Below are 26,472 nucleotides of genomic sequence, written 5' to 3'. Positions count from 1 at the left end.
GTAAAACAAGTACACATTATACAAAGTAGAAGATAATCAGAGATACTATTTAAGAACAGACTGGAAAGAAAATGATAAAGAATAACAAAACAAATGAAAATTAAATTAAAATTTAGTCAGAGGATTCAGTAAAATATAATTTGTAATTAGAAATAAACAAATTTGCTTTTTTATTATTAATCAATTTAAAGGAATCAATCAGAAACTTTAGTTCTGACTGAAAATGAATACAATTTGGTATCGAGTTTGCAAATTTTTGTTTGTGGATGAAAAATTTTTCATATAAAAATGATAAAATTACGTATATGTTCAAATTTACAATTTTCAGAGTTACTGTAGTAGGAAATAATATTTTGGAGATTTAATGAACATGCAAATTTAGTTGATCGAAAAATGTAATATTCAAGGTCAGTCCAAATTTTTTGGGATATGTCACGACTAAAAAAAGAATGCAGTGTCGTTTCTAAGTTTGTTTTACAAAAAGTACAAGTCATTAATATCTGTGAATTTAGCAATGATACAGTTCATGGGATATATATGTAAAATCTTAAAGTGTGCTTCTTTGACTTTGTTAGGAATACAGAATTTGTGGGGTAAGAGCCAGACCCTTCTCCAGTTTATGTCATTAATTTGAGCTCACCAATAAAATTTACCTCTGGGTACCACACATTTTTTCTTATGAAAGCACTGGTGTATGTGTCTATTGTTACATTTTTTTATATGTTACTTTAATTCCTTCCAGTGTGAGAGTGGGTAGAGTTTTCGTAAATTCACTGTAACACATATGACTTTTAACAAGTTTAATTAATTATTTGGGAATAGTTTTGGTTATCATATTAAATTCTCTGAAAGGAATAGGAAAACCATGGACAAACATAAAGTTATCATGCGATAACATATTGCCAGTATTATCAAAAAAATTAAGGATGTGGTTGATGTCTTTATTGAACCAGTTAATTTAAAAAAATGATTTGTTCCAAATCAGAATGTTGCAGTTATTCCAGAGGAGAGCTTTATGGGGTGAAAAATGGTGGACGCAAAGTGAGAGAGAGGAAGCTACCGGAACAAAATGTATCACATCATTTCCGTCTTTGACACATTTCAAAATAAAAGACCATAAGATAAAATTCACAAACATATTGTTAACACAGTAAAGTAAACAAATACTTTAGAGTACATTTTTAACTTTGTTACATTAGCAACACCTTACTATTCAAATAACAATAACATTTATGGGATTTCGTTGGAAGTGTCATCCCAGCTGATGCTGGTGTTTCACAGAAAATTATTGGACAAAAAAAGGAGGCTATATGTTCCCGCTGCCATTTTTTTCTATATCTAAAATATATAACTCCTTTTGAAAATAAGTTGCAGAAGACCAGGGGCTCACCCTCAGGATGCCAGCCTCCCGGCACCAAGGCATGCAAATTAATATGGCTGACAGTGGTGGTGTTGCTGAGGTGACAGTGAACACCTGTATCACACAGTCTTTAGAAATTAGTTTAAACACATTTAGACTGATTTAAAAAAAAATGAAAATATTGGTGGCACAAACAACTCAACACACTTTGTACTTAAAGTTACTGGTACTTTGTTTTTTGTGTTTGACTATAAGCTTTACAATTGGGCTTTACCTTTGGTTTGGATTGATTCATGCCAATGACTCCAGCTTCAAATCCTTAGACCCAATACCCACATCAGTCCTGCCAGTCATCATCTGTAAGGAGATGTAAACATATAATGCAGATTAAGTGACATTCACATTTGTCTACTCAAGTCCTTGTTAATAGATCAGATGGGTTTATTTTAAGAGATAAGATAAAATAAGAGAACTTTATTGATCCTGCAGGAAACTGTGCCAGATTTTCAGTACAAAGGAACATACACAAGGAATCACACAATATATAAAAAGTAACAGAGAATATAAAAAATATCAGAGAATATAAAAAATACCAACAGTTAAGTTCTAAAACACGTCAGGTGCAGACAGAAACATTAAAGTGTTTATTGTGGTGCAGGATTAATTTTATTGTCCTATGTGTAGAAAGGGGAAGGAGTTGAAAAGCTCAGTAACCACAGGGAGGAAGGACTTCCTGTGTTGTTCTGTGGAGCACCTCTGTGGTCTCACTCTACGACTGAAGGTGCTGCAGTAAGAGTCCAGGGTGTCATGCAGGGGGTGTGACGTGTTGTTCAGGATCTGGAGCAGTTTCCTCAGCATCCTCTGCTCAGACACCTCTCAGAGACTGCAGGTCCACTCCCAGAACTGAACCAGCTCTCCTGATGTGTTTATTGAGTCTGTTGGCATCAGCTTTCTTCACCCTGCTGCCCCAGCACACCACAGTGTAGAAGAAGATGCTGGAGACCACTAAGTGGTACAACATCTGCAGCATGGTCCTGCAGATGTTAAAGGACCTGAGTCTCCTCAGAAGAAAAAAGCGACTCTGCTCTTTCTTGTAGAGGGCGTTGGTGTTAGCTCCAGTTTATTGTCTAGGTGGAACCCCAGGTACTTGTAGCAGTCTACAGTGTCCACCTTAGGACCCTTGATGTTGATAGGGTGTGTGTGTGTGTGTGTGTGTGGGGGGGGGGGGTTCTTCTTCCTGTAGTCCACCTGCAACTCTAGTTTTTCCAACGTTGAGTTGCAGGTGGTTCTGTCCACCACGTCTCTGTATTCAGCTTCCTGGTCACCATTAATGCAGCCCACAATGGCAGAGTCATTCAAGAACTTCTACTGATGGCAGGATTGTGAGTTGTACCTGAAGTCCGAGGTGTAGATTGAGAAAATACTCCAAAAGCATGCTGGGAAATGAAGTTGCTCAGTAAATTTGGTTTAGTCCCAGTGGATATCAGCAATGGAGGCAAAACAGTAAGATTAAAATGGATTTTCATATTATGTTTGTTAAACCTGATAATTTTGGTTTCTTTTGCTGGTGGTTCAGTGAATCTTGGTTGAATCATGATGAAACTTATAGTTTTCGAATATGTGAGATCCCTGCTTTCAGTAAACATAGCTGTATGTGTACATGACATGGGGTGAACAGCTGACGCAATTTGTTGACTTACTGATTTAACTGTTTTGTAGTTTCATCAGTGTTTGGTGATTATAAAAATGGTTTTAGAAGCTTTTAGCCAAATATCTTAAGATTCTGTGGATATCACACATTTATAAAAAAAAAGAACAGACCACAAATTCGCGAAAGTAGAAATTAAGAAATGCAAGTCTGTCCTCAGTACCAAGGGCATGAGGCCTAATCAAAAACTCTAACCCAGGTATGGGTTCGGCAGATTAGTTTTTGGCTTGAAGGCCTCTATAAAATCAGTTACAATTGCATGTATTTTTATTTTATGGTTTAGATCAAAGAGGCTGTTTCTCCCAATCACGCCCCTCTAGGAAACACCGTTGATACTTATGTGGACATTGAAGATGTCCAGCAGAATAATGAGTCCCCAGCTGGACCACCTTCCATCAACTTTGCTTAGGATTTCAAGAAGGCTAGGCATTTTGAACTACCATAAGGCACATAGGTACTGATAACAGTTAGAGCCTGTCCCCCACCTGAAGGCACAGGGCAGCTACTCTTCCATTTACCAGCAAAAACTTCAATGCACAGATGCCAAGCTGGAAGGATAAAAATAGGCTCACACCAGCCTGACACATTTTGTGGGCAACTCTAGAGTAGCCCCACTCAAGGATGATTTATTTCAGAACCAATATGCGTTGAGGTGAGCCTGACTATATCTAGTTGGTACTCCTCAACTTAATACACAATCTCAGGCTCCTTCCCCACCAGAAAGATAACATTCCATGTCCCAAGAGCCAGCTTTGGTAAGCTAAGATCAGAGTGCCTGGCACTCAAAGCACTGTGCATGCACCTGACTCATTTGGACCCTCCTGTGGGTGGAGGGCCTAGAAGAAGGTGAAACCCATGTTGCTCATTCAGGATAAACCCAATTGAGCCCAATGGGTAGAGGCCTGGTCACAAGTAGCTCTTCTATGAGCCCCTCCATATGGCCTGGCTCCAGAGTAGCTCCCCAGAAATTGATGGCCGTGTGGGAGATATTGAGCTCTTTGCTGTTTTTTGTCCGTATGAGTATTGTCAATCACACTTTGTTTGAACTGTCACATTGGACCAATGTGCCTTTGGAGTCACTACCAGTGGCAATTGTCTCTAACAGCAAATATCCTAGGATCGTTCAGGTACACAGACACCTCTACCAAGAAAAGGTGACATTTTACGGAGGAGCAATCTAATTTGTTGTTTCCAAAAACCATTGGGAGAAGGGTGAAATATTTTTGTCATTTCCTTTCCCCACTCATCTGTGGTCTTAAAATGTCCCTTGCTAACCAAGCACAATCCCACTTTCAATAGGTACACAAAAAGAATAGGTGACTGTGGAAAATCTTTTATTGAATCCTCTGTATTTCTTGGACTTCTTGTGGACCTCGTTCAAAAAAGATTGCTTGGTAATTATTTTCGTCCTGCATTTTCTTCAAACACAAGTAAAAAGTTTCTTATTCCAAGAACTTCATTTAGCTCCATTTGGAGTTCTGGACTCCTCTTTCCGTCCCCTCAGAGATCTGCAACAGAAAAGATACATGACTAAAGTGAAATATGATTAGAAATCAAGCACGGTGGCTCAATTGATAGAGCTATTACCTCTCAGCTAAAAGATCGTCAGTTCAAATCCCAGTCCAGGACCTTTCTGGGTGGAGTTTGCATGTTCTCTCCGTGCATGCATGGGTTTTCTCCTGGTACTCCGGTTTCCTCCCACAGACCAAAAACATGCATGTTTGGCTGATAAGTAACTCTAAATTGTTCCCAGGTATGAGTGAGAGAGTGGATAGTTGTTGTCTCATTTGTCTCTATGTGTCCCTGTGATGGACTGGAGACCTGTCCAAGGTGTCCCCCGCCTCTCACACAGGGACTACCGGACATGGACACCAGTGACCCCCACGACCCAAAAAAGAAGAAGCTGGTAAAGATAATGGATGGATGGATGGATTCCTCCTCACCTGTGAACCTTGTAACTTCTGCCTCATTCCCCCTGCAGATTAAATCTTTCCTAACATCTGGAACATTTCACAATGAAGCTTGTGTCTGATGTCATAACTGACAAGTTACTAACTAGATACTGTAACTATTAAGGGTTATTACAGAATCACGTTGATAGCTCACAAGTGTCTAGGGAGATATGGTTTTTCAGCTCTCCTCCATCTTCTGTATGGTCTGTTCCTGCTTGTGTCAGTTAAGGTCAGATTCCTTTTTCAGAGAGCCAGATTTGGTATCCTAAACTGACTGTCTTAAAATTATGGGCTTGACTGCTTTGCAGTCTCTCCCTCAGGAGCTGGATGCAGATATGATGCATATTATTCATAGCGCTAAGGCTCCCTTCACTAGAGCAAGCTACGATAAGAAATAGAAAGCATTTTCTTACTAGTGACATAACCAACACTTACATCCCTGTGTGTGTTCTGTTTCCATGATGTTACACTTCCTCAAATTTCTCCTGGATGCTGAGAGGGCATCTAGTGATGTTTAAAATGGGAGTACTGGTGGTGCAGAGGTTAGAGAAGGTAAAACTGTGATTGGGAATTTGCAGGTGTAACTCCCCCGGACCAGCATAGAAAAATTTGGTTGGGAAAGGTGAGCAATACATCTGCCTCCACCCTGATTTGCCTCTAATTTGCCTCCAAGAGCTTTTAATACTCTTGTCAGCAGCTTCATTTGAAAGACCTTTTTCCTTTGGTTCATCATCACTACTTTTTGACAGTGAAAACCAATTTGAATCTTTAAATGAAAACTAGTTAAAAATGGAGAAGTTGAATGGTATTTGAGTGCAGCTATTTTTATCTTTGTGTTCATATTGATTCATTATTCGACAGGCCTGCCAGGACCTCCAGGAGAGAGAGGCTTAAATGGGCTACCAGGCCCCCAGGGACCTCCAGGACCACCAGGGCCTCCTGGACTTCCTGGACAACAAGGAGAAAGTGGTGCCCAAGGTCCTCAAGGTAGGAAAAAGATCTTACATTTATGCACCACCTTTATTAATAATTTACATGTTATTTAGTCTCTGAGCACCACCTTAAATAAATAAATAAATCGGTGATTAATACAATTTTCAGTCTCACAGTCTAACCCTAAATTGTGTGTGTGTGTGTGTGTGTGTGCGGGGGGTGGGGGGTTTCTGTGAAGAAATACCATTTTCATTAAACACAAGAAAGCAGTTTGCTTTTGCACAATTTGTCATTTTTATTCAAATAAATGGATAACAAGCTATTGCTGGCTATAGAAATAAACAATGATAGCAATATCCCTAAAGTATTTAACTTAAGGATTAATAACTCTAGTGGTTGTTTGAAAAAAAAATTAAATTTGAGACAAAAGTGAATTTTAATGTGTTTAAAGGTAATTTGAGGGGCAAAGATAAACTTAAGTAAAAGGAAAAGAAAATTTAAACCTGATGAGAGTTATCAGAAATCTTACTGAAATTAACCATCTCTGCAAACACTAGTGGCATCAAAAGTGCACCAGCATAAACTGAGCAGTAACTGACCTACAGAAAGGTTGATGTCGGCTGGTGTATTAGGTACCAAAGGGGTGAATCAACCATGGTTCATGATCAGAGCTTTTGAAGATGGCTTTTCACTGGGATATTGTCGCTCGGGAACCTTCGGCTAAATGATTGATGAGTTTCCCTTCTGCTGGTCCAGTGGTCAGCTGAGGAGGTTCTCGGCAGTGGAATCAGCTGGTTGGGTGCGTAGGTGTAGATCATCTGAAACCTGGACAGACTGTTTTGCCGGGGCTGCTGGAACAGTAACAAATCGGAAGAAAGATCAAAAGTTGTAACTTATTTTGACTTTTCTAGCTTTGCCGGTGTAGCGTCCATCCAAGGTCCAGCAAAAGACAAACCATCCTCAGCGACAGAACATCCAAAATACACTGCGTCTCCTACCCTCCTTTCTGTGTGTTAAATCTACAGTTCAGGTCGACATCCTGAACCACCCCTGGTTCCATACTGACTATGATGATTAACCCTCTGTGTTAATTAACCCTCTTTTCTGAGAGACAGATGCCCAGTCTCTGAAAGAAATCTCTAACAAGGAAGTGAACATTACCCTATGGGACTGTCGTTGCCATGGTCAAGAAGGAAATTAACCCCCCAAGAGTATGTATGTAGTATAAAAGAGCTTCAACAATTGTCATTGGCTTTTATGTATGTGAATGTTTTTGTAAAGTGCCCTGAGATAACTTTGTTGTGATTTGGCGCTATATAAATAAACTGAATTGAATTGAATTGAATTGTTTGTAAGAATGGGGTGCCAGAATCAAACTCTCATTTTGCTGCAATAAATGGTGTTTATGTAAAAACAAGGTGTTGCCATTTTCAACAAAAGCTATTGTGTTTTCCCTCTGAGACTTTGAGGGGAGGTTATAATTAAATTAATTTATGAAGCTTTGTTCACACCCACGGGTTGAGAGCTGCATTTCCATTGGTTAAGATTAGGGGCACGGCTTCGGATGTGTCAGGTAAACAGACACCTGAGAAGTCAGTTGTTGTCGAGCAGTTGCTGAGAAGAGTTGTGGAGAAGAACTCTCATGAGAGAAGCAGTGTCGTGATTGAGAGAAGTCCACGAGACTCTGAGCCAGTCAGCTGAGAGATGAGGAAAGAAGTCCGTAACTTGCTCAGACACCCTGAGAATGATACCTGCAGAGCTGAATCGTATGGCCCTGGGGAAAACAACCCTCTGGTAATCCATGTACCTCCGGCTTTTGTATCATATCTGCTGTGGTAATGAGAGAATGGACCTCTCCCCAATAGGATAAAACATCTTCCTTATGATGATGAAACAACAAGTGCCAACTGAGTTTGTTTAGACATAATTTGATTCACGAATCTGAGATAAAAGCTTACCTAAATTTTAACGTTAGAGCTAAAAACCTTAGTCCAAATTGAATAACTCTTCTCAAAGTCTATTATTTACATCATTCACTTTCTGAAATAATATTATTGGTTATTCAGCCATATTTCATATTTACCATATTGTCATTATTCGAACTGAAAAAGAAATGTTACCAAATTGTGTATTTAAATTACCGGATTCTTTGTCTTTTCTTCGAGAGAGGGGAATTGAATTTGTTGCAAGAACTCACGTATATGTTTTGGGGTTGAGGCCGGTCAACATTTATTACATAACTTGAACAGTTAGTGTATACACCTGCTAATGGGTGTTCAGACCACAGCATTGTCACTACACCTGATTAAAAGACAGCTTTCAGATAGCGAAATGAAACTTTAAAAAATGTTAGAACAAAGATAACAGATTAAATGTGGAAAAACTTGAAAACTATGACAAAACATTCTGGACAAGCATTCAAGGATTCAAAGTTCTTTATTTGTCATGTGTTGGAACAAAATTGTGTACACAGGGTCCCAGTTACATCCAACAAAAGTACTGAAATGTAAAAGAAAAAGAGTAATAAGAGCTAAGATATGAACTAAGAAAAACGTTGTTTTGTTGTTTTGCATTGTTATGTTTTTTGAATGTCCAGAGGACCAGATTTAACTTTTTTAGATTTTTCTACCTGGATTATTGAGCATGCATCAGGATGTTAATACAATAAGCACTAGTAGTATAAAAACAATATGCCGAACAGCAGCACGAACATGAATCTGTGTGAGCAGATGAGTACGAATGAAACACAATAAAGGAAAAATATTCCTCGAACAGCTAAGGGCAAGAAAAGTGTATGGCCAATACTTTTAAATTTCTACAGTGGGCATTTTTAGGACCTGTTCCATCTCAATCATCCAGTCAAGACAACTGTATTTGAATGAAGGAAGGCATTTAAATTGCATTCAGACAGGCATACAGAAGGCATACTTTGAAGACCTTTTCAACCATACCAGCATGCCTTCTATAGAAGAATTTATGTCTGGGTTTTGGGATAGGTATGCCCATAATCAAAACTGAAGTCACCAAGATAGTTCTTTATACTAGAATCCCAACAGCCACATGGCATAGTGGAAGTGATCTGTATTGGGTTCTTCAAGATTCTGGATGTTGCTGGGCTGTCTTGGTTGACACACCTACAGGAGAATCACACTCCTCAGTCCCCACGGTAAGGTCTATTTAGGGTTGCTGGAGAAGAGAGTCCCATTGATGATCAAATCTCTGGTTCAAGGGGAACAATAAAGGTTCTGTTCTGGCTTTGGAACACTAAACCAGTTCTTTACCCTTGCTAAGTTCCTTGAAAGCGAAAGGGAGTTTACCCAAACAGTTTACTCATATTTTGTTAACTTGGAGAAGTCAGTTGACTATAGTCTCTGGGGTACCATTTGGGAGGTGCTCAATGAATATGGGATTGGGGGTCTGTTGCTACAGGACATTCAATCCCAATACAAACTATACAAAGTTATGGTTTGCATTGCCAGCAGTAAGTTGTACCCATTTAAGGTTAGAGTCGGACTCTGCCAGTTGCTTGGACTTTCCTTTCCTGGATTTTAGCACAAATAAATTTTGTGTTCCAGTGGGTGGTGAGAGTCAAACAGAAGGTACATATCTGTTTGACTTGGCTTCCTGCAAACTTCAATGTTGAGGCTTCTTTCTCCTTCACTGTGCACCAAAGACCCCAGCAAAGGCAGCTTGTTGTTGTTAGCATCCTCTGTAGTGAACCTATTTTTAGTTGACAGAGTTGACTTGTCTGGTGAACACTTATTCTTTAGCTTGAATTTTGACTCTGGGATAATCTACATATTTGAACATGTGGCTCATTTTTTTCTACCTTGAAGTAGTTAAGGGCCCTTTTTTCTTCTTCTTCAATGTAAAGATTGGCCAGATTTGACAGCACTGAAAAAAAAAACTGTCATCAAACTTGAAATAAGTTATGGAAAAACAAGGTCCAGCAGGGTACAGATCTGACCTGGAGTGAAATTCGTTAGAAGTCAAATTGTTTTGTGTAAAAAAAAAAAAAAAAAAAAAATCTGTATGGATAAAACCATTTCAGGGCAAAATGGAGGGAAAAAAAAGCCCCAACATGAGTCTTTCTTAGGAGGGCTTCTATATACAAAGATTTGTTTTTGCTTGAAGTTCAACACCTTCCACAACAGTAAATGGGCTGAAACAGCTGATCTCCTGGACTTGTTTTTTTTTTGTTGTTGTTGTTGTTCGTTTGTTTAACTTGTTATAATCTACTAAGGCAGTCTCTGCTTGTGTGTCTGTGTGTGCGCATGTGTGAATATTTTCAGGTCTCCCTGGTGCTGATGCTCATATACCCAGGCTGTCTTTTTCTGCTGCCCTTACTGTTCCCATGGACAGAGCTGGAACCATAGTCTTTGACAAAATCTTTGTCAATGAAGGAGACTTCTACAACCCAAGAACAGGTAAACTGTCATCATCTTTCAATAATGTATGCTTGGTATCACTATGCTGTAGCATCCACTAACCTTCTCAGACTCAGGATCGGGCATAGGAGAGGCATTATCTTCGACCCTTTTCGAATTGGGGTCACATGTGGGAGAGGTGGCAAAGGCCTGGGCAGGCCAGGCTAGGTGGAGAGATGCCAGCCATATGGCTCTCAAGGCCAGAGACGTGGAGCTCTTGGGGACTGAAGACTTGGAGACGACTGGAAGCTTGAGACCTTCAGTGACTAGGATTACAAACTGATCTCTGGAAGACTCTTAGGGACTCCGAGCTGAAAAAGCAACCTCCCAGAACCTCTTAGAGAAAGAAAAATGAAAGGTATCCTACCAAATCCTCTATATGACAGAGAACATCATTTCAGTGACTGAAGGTGGAGAGATGTCTTCTTGGAGCCACACAGTGGGGAGATGTGGAACTGAGTTGAGATGTTAACGCTCTCAGAAGTCTGGAACTGAGACGAGGCATCAACCCACTTGGAGGCTGAAGGTGGTGGCAAGGCAGCTACCCTCTCAGAGGTTAAAAGCTGCAGTAAGGCCTTAAATTTTGAGGGCTGAAGGTGGATGCGAGGTATAGACCCAGAGGCTGAAATTGCAATGAAACACCAGAGTGTAGCAGAACCCCTTCAGAGACTTGAGAGATGTCAACATCTGAACAGCTGGCAGGCTCAGGTTGAGCTTCTGCACAGATAATAATAATAATAATAATAATAATAATAATGTCATCACAATGTCAGCACTGTATGTTTCCATATAATGGCGAAATTAGTCTCTGCATTTAACCCATCCACCACCAGGTGGTGCAGTGGGCAGTTATTGAAAGCGCCCGGGGGGCATTTTGGGGATGAGGTGCTGCCCTGCCTCTACACCATCTCCGCCCCATAATGAACTTGAATGAGGTTTCAGTGTGGCTGGTGGGCTCGGGTATTTCATCAGTGCTCAGAGACTTGGGGCTTCTGTATAATTGAAAACAGGATGATGGTGGCATGGGGCACAGAAGCAGAGACAGAGTGGATGTTACATTCACTTGGGATTGCTACATTTATCACTACTGCCTTATTTTGTAGCTTTTCAACCAGCACAATGGCAGGTTTTCATAAGCCTTCCTTTTGTTTCTCTTCTTCCTCTTTAGATTTCTGCTGTCTAAAACACTTAATAGGCAGCTCATTATTGGGGGACATGTGGGCGACATTAGGGCTTTCTTGTCAACCCAAACAGTGCATACTGTGTGTCTGATTATACAGTCGAGCAGTGTGGTTACAATAAGGTCAAGGTCAAGATGTCTATATTGTCATTCACATCACATGTGGTACATGAGGTGGAACGAAACTATGTACACAGGGTCCCAGTTACATCCCACAAAAATACCAATTGTAAAGAAAAACAGTTCTAAGATATGAACTAAGAAATACAAAAAACTAAGAATACAAATAATACTACTATTACTACTACTACTACTACTACTAATAATAATAATAATAATAATTATTATTATTATTATTATTTTCTCAGCATTTCTTCATTTATTGCTGGTTCATTCATCAGGGGTCATCCAGGTCCCTTGGGTTTAATCTCTGCACTTGGCTGGTATTCAGCCAAGTACTCGTTGAAGTATGTGAGTGGTCCCTAACAGCACAGTCTTTTGCATTACTTTGGCATTGAGTCTGTATGGGAGTTTATCTAGTTTTTTATCATTATTATTATTATTATTATTATTATAAATATTATTGAAATATAAATAACCTACTGGTGCTTGGTTCCACTGGGTGTATTTCATGATCAGGACTGTTCATCCCTGAGTCAATCACTGTTGTTGTGCCATGTTGCATGGATTTACAGTCTACATTACAAGTTGGTGATTGTATCCCAAAACCTTCTCGCTAAGAGGTGACAGCTCTACCAACTGTGCCACCCTGCTGACTAGAAGATGTTCATAGGCAAAAACAGATAATACTGATGGAATTATCTCACCACAGATCACAATGTCAACTGCAAACGTCATAGTCTACGGGGATTCCTGCCTGACCTCATCTGTTAGTCGGTCTATCACCAGAGCAAACAAGAAGGGGCTCAGAGCTGATCCTTGATGCAATCCTACCTCCAGCTTGAAGTTGTCTGTCACTCCTAAAGCACATCTCACCAGTCCTGCTGTCCTCATACATATCCTGTGCCAGTCTAACATGTCCTGCTGTCATCATACATGTCCTGTGCCAGTCTAACATGTCCTGCTGTCCTCATATATGTCCCAATGTTGCTTATGGAAGGAGGCATCACAAAATGCTTGCTCCATGGCTGCAGGATTTAAGATTTGACCAGTGATCAGCAATCACCTAGAACAATGGCCAGTATTCATCAAAACGGCAGATAACCAAGACAGTCTCAGTTAGGACGAATGTGATTACACCATGGCCTGATATGATCCATACCTACTGGGAAAATAAATTGATGGTTCTCTATTTTTGCTTAGCAGCACAAATAAACCAGCTACAACCAAGTACCTACAAAAATAATTTCATAGTCAATCTTTGTAAATGTCTACATCTGGTTTCGTTATAAATTTGAGTTATAATTTCAGTTCTAGAATTGCGCCGCTCAAGGTGGCTGCATGTTGGAGCAGCTCTGTTACTTTCATTCTGAGATTTTGCTTTTGGAAACTTTAATTCCTCTTTTGCTGGATGTAAATCACATTTTTTGGATGATTGTTTCCTCTGGTATCAGATGCTGTGCAGCAGGAAGGATTTTTACTGAAACCTTTTTAGTTTTGGACATTTGTTATGATGCATAACCATGGCAACAAGGCAGTTTTCTACAACCAACAGCAGCAGATTAACATCTCAAAAGCTCAAATAATATCTCAACTACAGCCCCAAATCTCAAATGAGTTGAAAGGATGTTCTGTGGACGCATTCTCATCTACCTGACAGCTGCACTCGAGTGCCTGGCCACTGAGATCCTGGAACTAGCAGGAAACACGGCTCATGACAGCAGAAGGACAGGATCGTCCCTCGGCACCTACAGTTGGCTGTCTGCAGCGACAAGGAGTTCGGCAGGCTGCTGGGAGGAGTGGCCATCGCTCTGGGAGGAGTTCTGCCCGGCATTCGGGCGGTCCTACAGCCCGAGGGAACCGAGAGGCCAGTCGAGTCTGGGTGGACGGATTGGACGGCATCTGCAGCCAGTTTTTTAGGATCCACTGTGGGATGGACCTTTACAAGAGATCCTTCCTGTCTACAGCCATCAGTATATATAACATCTCTTAATGAAATGAGGATAACAAGTTACAACAACAAATAAATTCCCTTTGGGATTAATAAAGTATTTTTGAATTGAATTGAATTGAAATAAATCTTAACATTTTGCATCCAAGCCTACATGACATATTTTTATGTTTTTCATTCATTATGCAACTGAGAATGCTTAGAGGTATGTTTGAACTTTGAATTTCTGATTATCCTGTACCAAATTTGTGTGACAAAACCAATGTGACTTCCAGGTCCAGAATTAAAAACAGATGATGGCTAACCAATCAAACTTTGTGGTGGTTGACAAACTACAGAAGAGGGCAGTGGTGATAGATGTAGCTATTCCAAGTGACTGTAACATCAGGAAGAAGGAGTGCAATAAGATAGTGAAATATCAAGTACGGAAAGAGGAAATAGTTGGGGAGAGTCAAGGCCTCAGTGGTACCAGTGACCATTGGAACACTAGGTTCCATGACTCTAAACTTGAAGAGTGGCTCCAACAGATCCCAGGAACAACCTCAGAGATCTCTGTTCAGAAGAGGGCAGTCCTAAGAACAGAACCCTCCAAATCCCAGGCCTCTGGTAGAGGACCTGGGTCTGAAGTGAAGTGGAACCGCCCATCTAGAAAAATTTGTCAAGCTGTGTATTTGTGTGTGTGTGTGTGTGTGTGTGCGTGCGTTTTTGTCTTTTAAATATTATTCAGTTCTGTTTAGAATTTTGAAGTGTTTACAAAAAAAATTTGAAAAAAAAAGTTTTTTTTTTTTTTTTAATCTCATATAAACTTTAGGTTTGATGTTTTGATGGCAATCATCACTGTAACCAATCATTCTCTCTTCTTCAGGTATTTTCACTGCCCCGGTAGATGGACATTACTATTTCAGCGCCATCTTAACTGGTCACAAGAATGAAAAAATTGAAGCGGTCCTGTCCAGGTCAAACTATGGCATGGCCCGAGTGGACTCAGGGGGGTATCAGCCTGAAGGTCTGGAAAACAACCCTGTGGCTGAAGCTAAAACCATTCCAGGTTCTCTGGCTGTATTCAGCATTATTCTTCCTTTAAAGGCTCAGGACACCGTGTGCATTGACTTGGTGATGGGAAAATTAGCCCACTCCATAGAGCCGCTTACCATCTTCAATGGCATGCTGCTGTATGAAGAGAAGGCACCATTCATGTCAATTTCTGAGAAATAAAGTAGCCTGAGAATTTGTTCATCTGTTAAACGTTTATTACAAACCTGGAGGACTCATGAAGCATGTCACCCTCATTCATATGTGATTTGTTCTTGATTACCAAATATTATCTATCAAGCTTCCTGTACTTTATATTTGTCTGCATTCAACACTTTGTAACAGCTCACTTTGTGCAAGATCTGTACAACTCATCTTTTTATGTTTGTTTTTGTAAAGACCACTAAGAGACAATGAAGGTAAAAATCCTTCTGTGACTAAACTCATCAGTATTAACCCATCTGAGGTTGTATTAAACAGTATTAATTAATCTGTGACTGAATTAGTCTGTCAGTATTAATCCATCTGTGATGGTAGTATTTCCAGTGAATTGATCTTTTTTTGGTAACTAAACTTGAATTCAAACATCCAAGAGTGCAGCCTTTGGAAATACACCATTTTGTGTGGAAGCGTAATAATAACTGCTATCTAATGTAAATCTATTCTAGTTTCCTCTGAAGACAGTTTTTTTAAAACAAAAATAAAAATAATATTATTATATGTCCTTTCTGAAAAGATATTGTTAACGTCCAGAACTAGTGTTGAAAATATTAAATTTGTCCTGAAAGTGGTTCAACAGAAGCTCATTAAGATGGAGTTCTTCCTTCATTGATTAAAACAATTTTAGGGCTTTCATTGAAGATTGTATTTGCATTTTATTAGAAAACAATACAATGGTATAATGTATGTTTGTGTACATGGAGATGTTTTGAAGAAAGAAATGGTTTACCCTCTTTATTTAAAATATTAATGCACTATTCCTTCTTAAAAAAATTAAAAGGCACACTAAGTAATAAGTACACAAGCCTGCACAAACAAGCAGAGCCTTAAACAGTTGTTGTTGTTGTGGTCATCTTCTTTTACTTACAGTCTAACCCTAAGTTTGTATTTACAGTATACAACAGCCTTTAAAACACATTAATACACACTGCATTCATTCTGAAAAAGAAAGAAAAAAGAAACAATACATGTAATAAATAGAGATAGAGTCTGACAGAATTAAGCTGGTTACAGTTTCACTTCAATCAGCAGCTAAATTTATTTTCGCCAGATGTGAAGAGAATTTATTACAGAATAAAAGACTGAATGTTTTGTTTTTAAACTTTCAGAAAATGAAGTCAGTTTCTACATTGTTTTTACATAACATACACTTTCTGAAACATTCATCCCTTATAATGACTTTCTTTTAGTATTTTTAGCGACTACTCTGGAGAATGTGCTTGTTTAGCCAAATAGGAATCCTTAATGATTGCCCTAATTTACATCTACTAATATAATACAATGCTATGTGTTGACATCATTGTATGTTTCCATACAAAGGTGACATTTTATCTATACAATTAACCCATAGCATCTGAGATACACCCAGGTGGAGCAGTGGGCAATTTTGTAAGTGCCTGGGGAGCAATGTAATCCATTTACAATCAGCAAACATTTACAGTTTTTGTTTTCTTGTGATTCTTGAATTTAATGTGACAAGCTACATCTAAGCTTTGGTCTCTGCCTATTGTTTTTTTTTTTTTTTTACTGCTCTTCTAAGTGGTTTTGAAATGCATGTATATATAAATATACTGTATATTACATTCTGTCGTTAACCTCATATTTATTTTAAAAACACATTTCCATTTCTGCTGTAATCATGACGCACTAAACAATAAATTGCTGTCCTCTCACCACTGGCCAATGTTTTGCAATCATAACGTTTCCGTTGGGAAAAGCAAAACAATAAAAGAGAATTATTTCTTTTACCCAGTCTTTGGAGCAGCTAACAGTTCTTGTTACTCTGAGAAATACTGAAACTTTCACGTTATTAAAAACACCATCTCCTCAGCACCGCACATTAGTCTTTATTTGACCTTTTAGTTCAGTAAGGTCTTTGATTTTATTTTATTTGTCTGAGAAATGGTTGCAAAAAGAAAATAAAACAAGAACATTTGTATATTTACTGAATGCTTGTGTTTTCTGTTTTCTGGTAAATTTTTCCATTTTTTTAAAAGAGGTTATTCAGCACACTCATTTTTAGTGCAAAATCTGTTTTCAGAAGCATTAGGTGCAGTTTGAGAAACCATTTTTGAATACTGTTTTTCAATCATTCTTCTGTTTCATAATCTTGAGAACGAATATCAGGATTTTTAATGTGTTGACATGTAACAGAGTTTATTCATTCCTCTGTCTGGTAGTTTAGTCCATGGCCACCACCATATCCATCTAAAGAACAGTGAAGATCCATTTTAATGTTAAAGTTTGTGTTGTGGTGCAACATTTGGTTTTCTTACAGATACAACAGTTAACAACAGTTACTGATTATCAGAGTTTAAATATTAAATGACACTAGACTGTTTAGAAACTTTAGTTAATTTCCCTGTTCATTTAATTTAAAGCTTTAAATGCATTTAATATCAACAGAACTTTTTATAAATGTGAATAAAACTTTTTAAAACTTTTATTCATCATCCATCCATCCATCTATCACATTTCCACCCATCCATCCATCTTTACCTGCTTCTTGTTTTTCAGCGTCACAGTGGTCACTGGTGCCCATGTGAGACTTTATATCTTTGGTAAAAAAAAAAAAAAAAGCACCTTTTTCTGATTACCCAAATAAAATTAAAAAAAAAAAATTCTTTCAAATTTGCACATTTTATTAAACCCAGAAGCAACGGCACACGAGGGGCTGCTCACTGAAACATTCACAACGCTGAGCTTTACCAAACTGCTGAGGAGTTTGTATTTACTTGTTGTTTTGTTAGCTTGGGGATCATAAAAGTCAGAAATGTTTCCCAATTTAACATGATTTCCTTACTGTGAAAACCAGCAAACCCCTCATAATGAGTCATGAGCAGCTTTTAGGGAAGGAAGAAAGTACTTTTGGTCCATACGGGTCTCATCATAAAGTCTAAATAAGTGCAGGTCAGTACATTTGGAAACATTTTCATTCAACCTTTATTTTGACATGTTAATCCCATTGAGCCTTGGAGACTCATTCACAAGAGAGACCTGATTTCTTAACAAAGAGTGATGACAACAGTGGATAACAATGACAAAATTAGACAATCATAAAAGAGTATCCTCATGCATGCTCAATAATCCTGGTAGAAAAATCTAAAAAAGTTAAGTCTGGTCCTCTGGACATTCAAAAAACAAAACAAACAAACAAACCAAAAAAAAAGTAGAAACGTTTCGTCTCATCCAGAGACTTCCTCAGTCTGAGGTGCTGTTTTCAGCTCAGTCTCTTAAATAGCACCTTCTCATAGTGGATCAACCAGTTTGCTGCTGACAACCAAAACCAGCTGATCACATGATCAAGGTCAAGGAGGACCATCAGCCTAACGATGGATCACCTCAGACTGAAGTCTTTCGGGTCAAAGACAAAACGTTTCTACATTTTTTTTGTTTTTCTTTGTTTTGTTTTTTGAATGTCCAGAGGACCAGACCTAACTTTTTTAGGTTTTTCTACCTGGATTATTGAGCATGCATCAGGATATTAACAATGGATCGTTAGCACCCTGATGGCTGTTTACTATTCACAGAGGGCTGAGTGATACTAGCAATAACAGCATTGTAAGAGGGGGACAGTTGAACACCGAGGCCTCCACCCCTGTTTAATGATGGAGGATTTATTTTCACAAAGATGGCCTCCTTTACTACTCTCTCAAACCACCGTTCCTCTCTATCCAGGATGTGAACATCCTCATCCCTGAAAGAGTGACCGCTGGCCTGGAGATGAGTGTAGACCGCAGAGTCCTGGCCTGATGGTGTTGCTCTTCTGTGCTGGGCCATCCTTTTGGCCAGTGGCTGTTTAGTTTCCCCGATGTAAGACTGATCACAGCCCTCCTGACACTGAACAACATACACAACATTACTCTGTTTGTGCCGGGGGACTGGATCTTTGGGATGAACCAGTCTTTGCCGTAATGTATTTTGGGGTTTAAAAGCCACTGGGACGTTGTGTTTAGAAAATAAACATCTCAGTTTATTTGATACTCCCTCAACATATGGAACGACCACTGGTCTGGGTTCCTCCTTTTCACCTGATGGCTGACTGGAGTCCTGTTTGGGTTTCTTCTCTGCTTTCAGGAAGGCCCAGTTAGGATATCTACATTGCTCTAGAGCCTGTCTTGTGTGGGATTTCTCTTTCTGCCTGGCTCCTGAATTTGTGAGGACACTGTCTGCTCTGTGGTACAGATTCCTGATGACTCCTAACTTGTGCTCCATAGGGTGATGGAAGTCAAACTGCAAATGCTGGTCTTTGTGGGTGGGTTTGCGGTACACCTCAGTTTGCAAATGTCCTCTATCAGAGACTGAGACCTTACAGTCCAAGAAAGCCAACCTGCCATTTTTTTACATCTTCTCGTGTGAACTTGATGTATTTATCCACAGAGTTGATGTGATCAGTAAAATGTTGGACTTCCTGAGATTTAATTTTAACCCAGGTGTCGTCAACATACCTGAACCAATGACTTGGTGGTGTCCCTGAAAAGGACGTTAAGGCTCTCTTTTCTACCTCCTCCATGTACAGGTAGGCAACAATAGGAGAAACTGGAGATCCCATAGCACAACTGTGTTTCTGCCTATAATATTGGCCCCCATATGTGAAGTAGGTAAACTGTAGGTACAGTTTCAAGAGTTGACACAATTGCTCTGTGGAAAGAGTGGTGTCTAATTTTAAGCTTAAACTGACCACCTCTACTCATCATCAACAGGAATGCACATAAAGAGTGATGTAACATCAAAAGAGACTATTGTTTCATCAGTCTCCATGACACCTCTCACCTTATCCACAAAGTCCATGGTGCTCTTTATGTGGTGTTCTGAGCTGTCAACTAAAGGGATGAGTACAGACGCCAGATATTTGGAAACAGTGTAAGTGACTGAGTTAATCATGCTAACAATTGGTCTTAAAGGTACACCTTGTTTGTTAAATTTAGGTAAACCATACAGACTAGGTGTGGCCTCCCCTGGGTACATTCTGTGGTACAAAATACAGTCAATAGCCTTGTCCTGCTCCAAAATTTTCAGGTAATCTATCAACTTCTTCTTGTAGCCACTTCCTGGATCACTTTTCAGTGGTTCATAAGTGGTTCCGGGAAGGTGGCTTGTCGTTCACCTCTGTCTGTTTTGATCTTTTTTTTTTTCTGTTTTTGTCATTTTTCTTCTGTGACATCAACTCACTGCTTGTTTATGATCGCCAACAACTTTTAAATATACACTTATCTACTGCAAACTTCGCCTTGTTCGACCACTTTGATTGGGGCTCTGGATCCCCACCCCCTCTGCTTGTTGATGCCCCTGTTTACTGTTTACCTGCAGCGCTCGGCATTCCGGCCCACCTGAAAACATCGCTCCAGGCGCCGTGGAAGACGTGCCAGCCGTCTCGTGAGGATCAAAGCCAGCATCAAGCTCTCTGCTGCTTCGTCATATGCTGCTGACCATCAGATGTTAAACTGTCCATCCAGATACTTGGCTGATCCTCTTCACTCCAGCCTGCTACAGGTGGCCGGGCCTGGTACGCGTGCGCACGCAGCCGCAGCGGTTTCGGCTGCCTCTAGTGGAACATAATCAACTTTGGACTGTCTGCTTCATCGTCTCCTGCCGACCATCTGCTAGATATTCACCTGTCCAAGTGCTTCGCTAATGTTGCTGGGTCCTGCCTGATCCCCACAGTCGAGCCTGGCCCACGCTGCGGGCGCATGCACAGCTGCGGTGTCTCTGGTTCTAGGATGCTTGATTCAAACTCCAAAAATCTAAAACCGCTGATCTGTACTCCGTGCTCAGCTTTTCCTTCAGCTACTGGTCATACTAAAATTTCTCTGCTGAATGTGACGTCACTGGCAAATAAAACATTCATCTTAAATGACTTTTTCTGCTCCATTGGATTGGACTTCATGTTTGTTACAGAGACCTGGCTTATCCCTGGTGAGTTAAGTGTTTTTTCTGAACTTTTTCTAGTGGATTGTGCCTTTTTTAATGCTCCAAGGACTTCTGGTAGGGGTGGTGGATTATTAACAGTTTTTAAAAAATTCTGAAACTACAGACAGCTACAGGCTGTAGTTTTTCAGAGTTTTGAACTGCTGTATTTTGAGTTGGGCCGCTCCAACCCGACACTGTGCAGCGTGATCTACAGACCACTCTCGTACAACAAAAACTTCATAGCAAATTTTTTGACTTTCTGTCTGGAATACTGCTCAATTACGACAGTGTCTTGGTTCTGGGGGACTTTAATGTACATGTTTGCTGCCCTGAAAAGCCTTTGGTCCAGGAGTTTCTAAATCTGATCCAATCTTTCAACCTTGTGCAAAATATTGTTGGTCCAACTCATCATCAGGGCCCTACACTTGATTTAGTTCTGTCTCACGGATTATCTGTGGTTAATCTGGAAATTGGGGATGCTTTTGCTTCAGATCACAAACCCATTTCATTCGAAACCTCGGTTATTCATGAGTCTAAATCCCCCGCTCCAGCCAAGAGTTGTCGGATATTTAACTCTTCAACCGATGCTCTTTTTTTCCTCTGCATTCATTAGCAATGCTGTCTCAGTCCCTGAATCCTCTGCCTGTATTAGTACGCAGGAGCTGCTCAGTAGGCATGATGCGTAAGAACTTAGACCTCATGGCCCTGCTAAAAATCAGACGACCAAAGCAAGCACCACACCCCTGGTTGAACGCGACCACTCGAGCAACCAAACATCTATGCAGGAGAGCTGACCGTAAGTGGAAAAAGGACAAATTATAGGTTTCTTTAATTATGTCAAAAACATGTTTGAAAGATTATCAGAGCATAGTTAAATCTGAAAAGAACAAATACTTCTCCCAAATCATTGCTTCAAACAGTCATAGTCCCCGTGTTATTTTTAATACTGTAAATTCCATTTTAAACTTTCCTTGGTCTGCCAGCATGGAGGCCTCTGTTGACATCTGCAACAACTTTACCAGATACTTTGCTGATAAGGTAGAGTCGATTAGGTCATCCATCCCCCAGTCCACAACTGACCTCTCTGTCTTTGTCCCTTGCTCAGCTGTGTTCAAACAGTTTGAACCCATTTCACTCCCATTTCTAAACAAAGTTGTTGGTCAGATGAAACCCTCCGGTTCCATTGCTGACCCCATTCCTGCGTCGTTTTTCAAACAAGTTTTAAATACGATTGGACACTCTGTTCTTACTATTATAAATAGTATTGTGACAAGTGTGGTCCCAGATGTTTTCAAACATGCAGTAATTCATCTGTTAATTAAGAAACCTGGACTTGACCCTTCGACTTGCTCTAATTTCAGACCAATCTCGAAACTTCCCTTCCTGTCCAAAATCCTGGAAAAAATAGTTTTCATTAAATTAAACAAGTTTTTGAATGAGAACAGAATTTTCGAGATTTTTCAGTCTGGTTTTAAGCAACTCCATAGCACTGAAACAGCATTAGTGAGGATTTGTAACAATATTATGATATCAAATGATTCTGGTCAATTTGTGGTACTCCTGGACCTTACTGCTGCTTTTGATACTGTTGACCACAGTATCCTTATATCATGGCTGGAACAGTTGGTTGGGATTACAGGTGTTGCATTAGAATGGTTCCGCTCATACCTGAGTGGTAGGAGCTTTTGTATCAAGGTTGGTAATAATGTATCCACCTCATTGCCTCATTCTTGCGAGGTCCCACAGGGTTAGACTCTTGGACCCTTTCTTATTACTTTACTTTATTTGCTCCCACTGGGGTCCATACTGAGGGAACATGATCTTTCATTCCATTATTATGCTGATGACAGTCAGATCTACCTGCCTGTGAAACCAGCAAGTGTTTGTTCCATTCACCCTCTGTTAAAATGTCTGGAGGACTTTAAGGCCTAGATGGCTTCAAATGTCTTGAGTTTTAACGATGAGAAGACTGAAGTCATTGTTTTTAGCCCTAGCTCAACTACTGCCACTGATCCTGTCGACCTGGACTCTCTTTAGCCATATCTTAAGCAGTCTGGTAAAAATCTCGGGATGGTTTTAGACTCTGACTTCAAGTTTGACAAACAAATCAACTCTGTTCTGCAGAAAAGCTTCTTCCAACTAAGACAGGTAGCTAAGCTCAAGTCGGTATAGTCCAGACCCAACTCTGAGAAACTAGTCCATGCCTTTGTCACGACCCGATTGGACTATTGCAATGCACTCCGGAGAGGGGAGGCTGTGTGGTTAGAGCAGTCGTCCTCCAGTGCGAGAGTTGGGGGTTTGAATCCTCCAGCAGTCACATGCAGAAGTGTCCCTGGGCAAGACACTGAACCCCCCACAGCCTCTGATGTGTGTCCCATCAGTGTATGAATGTGATCTAAAGCTCTGATTAGTCTCATTAGAATGATTTGTTCAGTTACGTTTGTAGCGATCTAGTAGATTGTTGTATGAATGGGTAAATCAGGACAGATTGTAGTGTAAAGCACTTTGAGTATTTTGAAATAAGATAGAAAGGCGCTATATAAGTACAGTCCTTTTACCATTTACTATTCACTCTATGCTGGGGTCAGCGGCCTCCATCTCACATCTTCAGCTTGTCCAGAATGCTGCTGCTTGGCTTTTAACCGGAACTCGTAGGTCTGAACATATTACACCAGTTCTGTCCTCCCTTCACTGGCTCCCTGTGCATACTAGGATAGTCTTTAAAATTCTTCTGTTGACCTTCAAAGCTTAAATGGCCTTGCACCCCTTTACCTCTCTGAGCTACTGGAACCATACGTTCCCTCTCGGGCCCTGAGATCATCCGATCAGTTGCTTTTGGCTGTTCCAAAAACAAGACTGAAGCTCAGAGAAGATTGGGCATTTTCAGTCATGAGCCCCAATCTCTGGAACAACCTGCCCCCCAACATTAGGTAGGCCACTTCTCTTCCTCACTTCAAATTCCTGCTAAAAACACATCTGTTCTCGCAGGCATTTCACACAGTGTGAATTGAGTTAGTGTTGTTGTTTTTTTTTTTTGTTTGTTCTGTGATCCTATGTTTTAAATGCTTTTTATTAAGTCTTCATTATTATTATTATTGTATGGTAATTTTTTCAATATTTTTACTCCCATTGATGTTGTTGTTAAGCACTTTGATAACAGGTTTAGTTTTAAATGTGCTTTATAAATAAAGTTGACTCTCATTCACCACCTGATCGTGACAGAATGCTCCCCTCCAAGAGACCCAGCAAGCAACTCCCCATTTTTGAGTGTTTTCCAAATAAATCAGAGAGGACTGAGCATCAAGAAAGAAGAGAGTGGGACAGGAGATCGTCTCGCTCTTACCCGGCACACTCCATGATGGTTTCCACACCCTCGATGGTTTCTGCTCCTGCGAAAGCGAACCTGGCTCCTGATTTACCACCGTTGGATGATCACGTGACCCTTCCACACTTTCGTGATATAATAACCCTTCTCTGTGTTACTCTTGTAGACAGAGTCAAGGCCAGGAGAGCCCTCTTTGATGAAATACTTGGAACCTGGACATGCTGTCCTGAGTTCTTCTGTACACTTGCTGACTGGAAGATCCTTGCCTATGCCCAGAGAAAGAAGGCTGAGATTGACCTCCCTGAGGTTGACGTGCACTTTGACAAGGTTGAACCCACTGAACCTCCTGCTCCACCACCAGTGGCCTACACTGCTGCAGCCCCTGTGGTCGCTTCCAGGCCTACCACAGTCTCTGTAGTTTTTACAGCTCCTGCAGCCCTGATGAGTCCACACCCTCGGAGGGTCCCACGTCCTCAGTTGTTCCTGTGTTGGTGGCTAGTCCTGCGCCCCCTGTTCCAGCACCTACTCCTATGCTGGTGGCTACGGCTGTGGCTGAGTGGTTAGAGCAGTCGACCTCCAATGCGAGAGTTGGGGGTTCGAATCCACCAGCATTCACATGCCAAGTGTCCCTGGGCAAGACACTGAACCCCTCATAGCCTCTGATGTGTGTCCCATCAGTGTCTGAATGTGAGCTAAAGCACTGATTAGTCTCATTAGAATGATTTGTTCAATTAGCTTTGTAGAGATGTAGAGTGCTGTATGAATGGGTAAATGAGGACACAGATTGTAGTGTAAAGCACTTTGAGTGTCTTGAAATAAGATAGAAAGGTGCTATATAAGTACAGTCCATTTACTCCTGTGCTTCCTGTGCTGGTGGCTACTCCTGTGCTTCCTATGGTGGTGGTTGCTCCCATAGTCCCTGTGCTGGCAGCTCCTCCTATGGTCTTCGCACCGCCCCTGCTGCCGCCCCTGCTGCCGCCCCTGCTGCCGCCCCTGCTGCCGCCCCTGCTGCTGCCCCGTGGTTCCTGCGTCAGCTGCTGCCGTTTCTCCTATGATTCCTGCTGCCACTCCTACTGATGCTCCTGCTGCCGCTCTTGCTGTTCCTGTGGTCATCGCGTCAGCCGCTGCTACTAATCTTCTGGCTCCTGCTGCTGCCTCTCCTAAGGTCACCATGTCAGCTGCTCTAGTTCCTGCTGCCGCTCCTGAGGTCACTGCATCAGCTGCTACCACTCCTATGGTTCCTGCTGCCGCTCTTCCTGAGGTCACCACATCAGCTGCTGCCGCTCCTATGGCTCCTGTGTCAGCCACCACTGCCGCTCCTCCTGTGGCTCTTACGTCAGCCGCAGCTCCCGCTCCTCTTGTGGTCATCGCGTCAGCTGCCGCCTCTCCTCTTTTGGTCATCACGTCTGCCGCTCCTGTGATTCCCACACCGTCTGCTACAGAACTCTGCCCTGGCGATGGATGGTTTCCAGGCCACCCGCCTGGGTTCTGCCCCAGCAATGGATGGTTTCCAGGCTGCCCTCCTGAACTTGACATCTGTTCTGGATGGTCTTGGGGACGGCCACTTGAACTTCTGTTGTGCATGTGTTCAGGGCTACTCCTAGGTTGTTTGTTTTGATGCCCTCCGACCTTTTAGTTTTTTCCCCCACCGCCTATCCGAGTTGGGTTGGAATATTTTAGATCATCAGGAGCCGTTCATTAGAGAGGGGGATACTGTAGGGATCTGCATCTGCCCTGCTCTGCGCAGATAGTTAATGACTCTCAGGTGCTACGTACTGGGTTTAATTAGTGACTCACCTTTATATACTGAGCTCTCCTGCATCTCAGGCAGGGGAGCATTAAGTGTCATGCCTGCACCTTCACTGTTGGCTCCTAGCGCCCTAGTATTCTGAATATTCCTCGAGTCATGAGTAGTATCTGCCCTGTCAGCACTTTATGTTTGCTATTGCCTGTTTGTAAATTAAACACCTTTTCCTGACACCATTGGAGTCCTGCTTGCATTTGGGTCTCAACCACCACCTGATTGTGACACTTAGCATCCAGTGATTCAACTATGTCATTAAAAACCTTCAGTGAAACAGTCGTTGTGCTGTGTTGTTTCCTGAAACCAGATTGGTGGGGAAGTAAGATGTTAAATGAGTCCAAATACTTTTTGATTTGAGAGTTTATCAGTTTTTCTAGAACCTTGGCTAAAATGCAGAGTTTAGAGATTGGTCAATAATTGTTCAGTGAGTTGGGGTCACCTCCCTTCAGCAAAGGTAGAACAAAGGCTGTTTTCCAAGCGTCTGGAATGGACTTTTGGCTTATGGACAGGTTAAAGATGTGGGACACCGGTACTAAGATGCTATAAGCGGC

The 26,472-nt window shown here is 40.9% G+C and overlaps 2 protein-coding genes across 2 annotated transcripts in view; both read left to right on the top strand.

Annotated features, from left to right (window-relative positions):
• LOC119427167 (EMILIN-1) overlaps positions 1-7,031 on the top strand; it is a 72,851-nt gene extending 65,820 nt beyond the window's left edge. Inside the window, exons 8-9 of the mRNA XM_037694751.1 lie at positions 5,882-6,007; positions 6,979-7,031. Coding sequence (XP_037550679.1) covers positions 5,882-6,007; positions 6,979-7,031 — 179 coding nt within the window. The remainder of the gene's footprint in view (positions 1-5,881; positions 6,008-6,978) is intronic.
• A 698-nt stretch (positions 7,032-7,729) lies between these two features.
• On the top strand, positions 7,730-14,893 carry LOC119424784 (EMILIN-1-like). The gene is made up of 3 exons (XM_037692292.1): positions 7,730-7,747; positions 10,246-10,380; positions 14,497-14,893. The coding sequence occupies exons 2-3, from the start codon at positions 10,308-10,310 to the stop codon at positions 14,844-14,846; spliced, it is 423 nt and encodes a 140-aa protein (XP_037548220.1). The 5' UTR covers positions 7,730-7,747; positions 10,246-10,307; the 3' UTR covers positions 14,847-14,893.
• The last annotated feature ends 11,579 nt before the right edge of the window (positions 14,894-26,472 follow it).

The sequence above is a fragment of the Nematolebias whitei genome, chromosome 2 (genome assembly GCF_014905685.2).
Source record: "Nematolebias whitei isolate Nwh7 chromosome 2, NemWhi1, whole genome shotgun sequence".
In the NCBI taxonomy this organism is placed as follows: domain Eukaryota; kingdom Metazoa; phylum Chordata; class Actinopteri; order Cyprinodontiformes; family Rivulidae; genus Nematolebias; species Nematolebias whitei.
The sequence above is the reverse complement of the archived record's forward strand: the minus strand, read 5'-3'. Positions and strand labels throughout refer to the sequence as shown.

Bases quoted from the DNA above. Each gene is read 5' to 3' on its own strand.
- LOC119424784 (XM_037692292.1), top strand. From the start codon at position 10,308: ATGGACAGAGCTGGAACCATAGTCTTTGACAAAATCTTTGTCAATGAA. The intron at 10,381-14,496 runs GTAAACTGTCAT...TCTCTTCTTCAG, and splicing joins CTTCTACAACCCAAGAACAG to GTATTTTCACTGCCCCGGTA.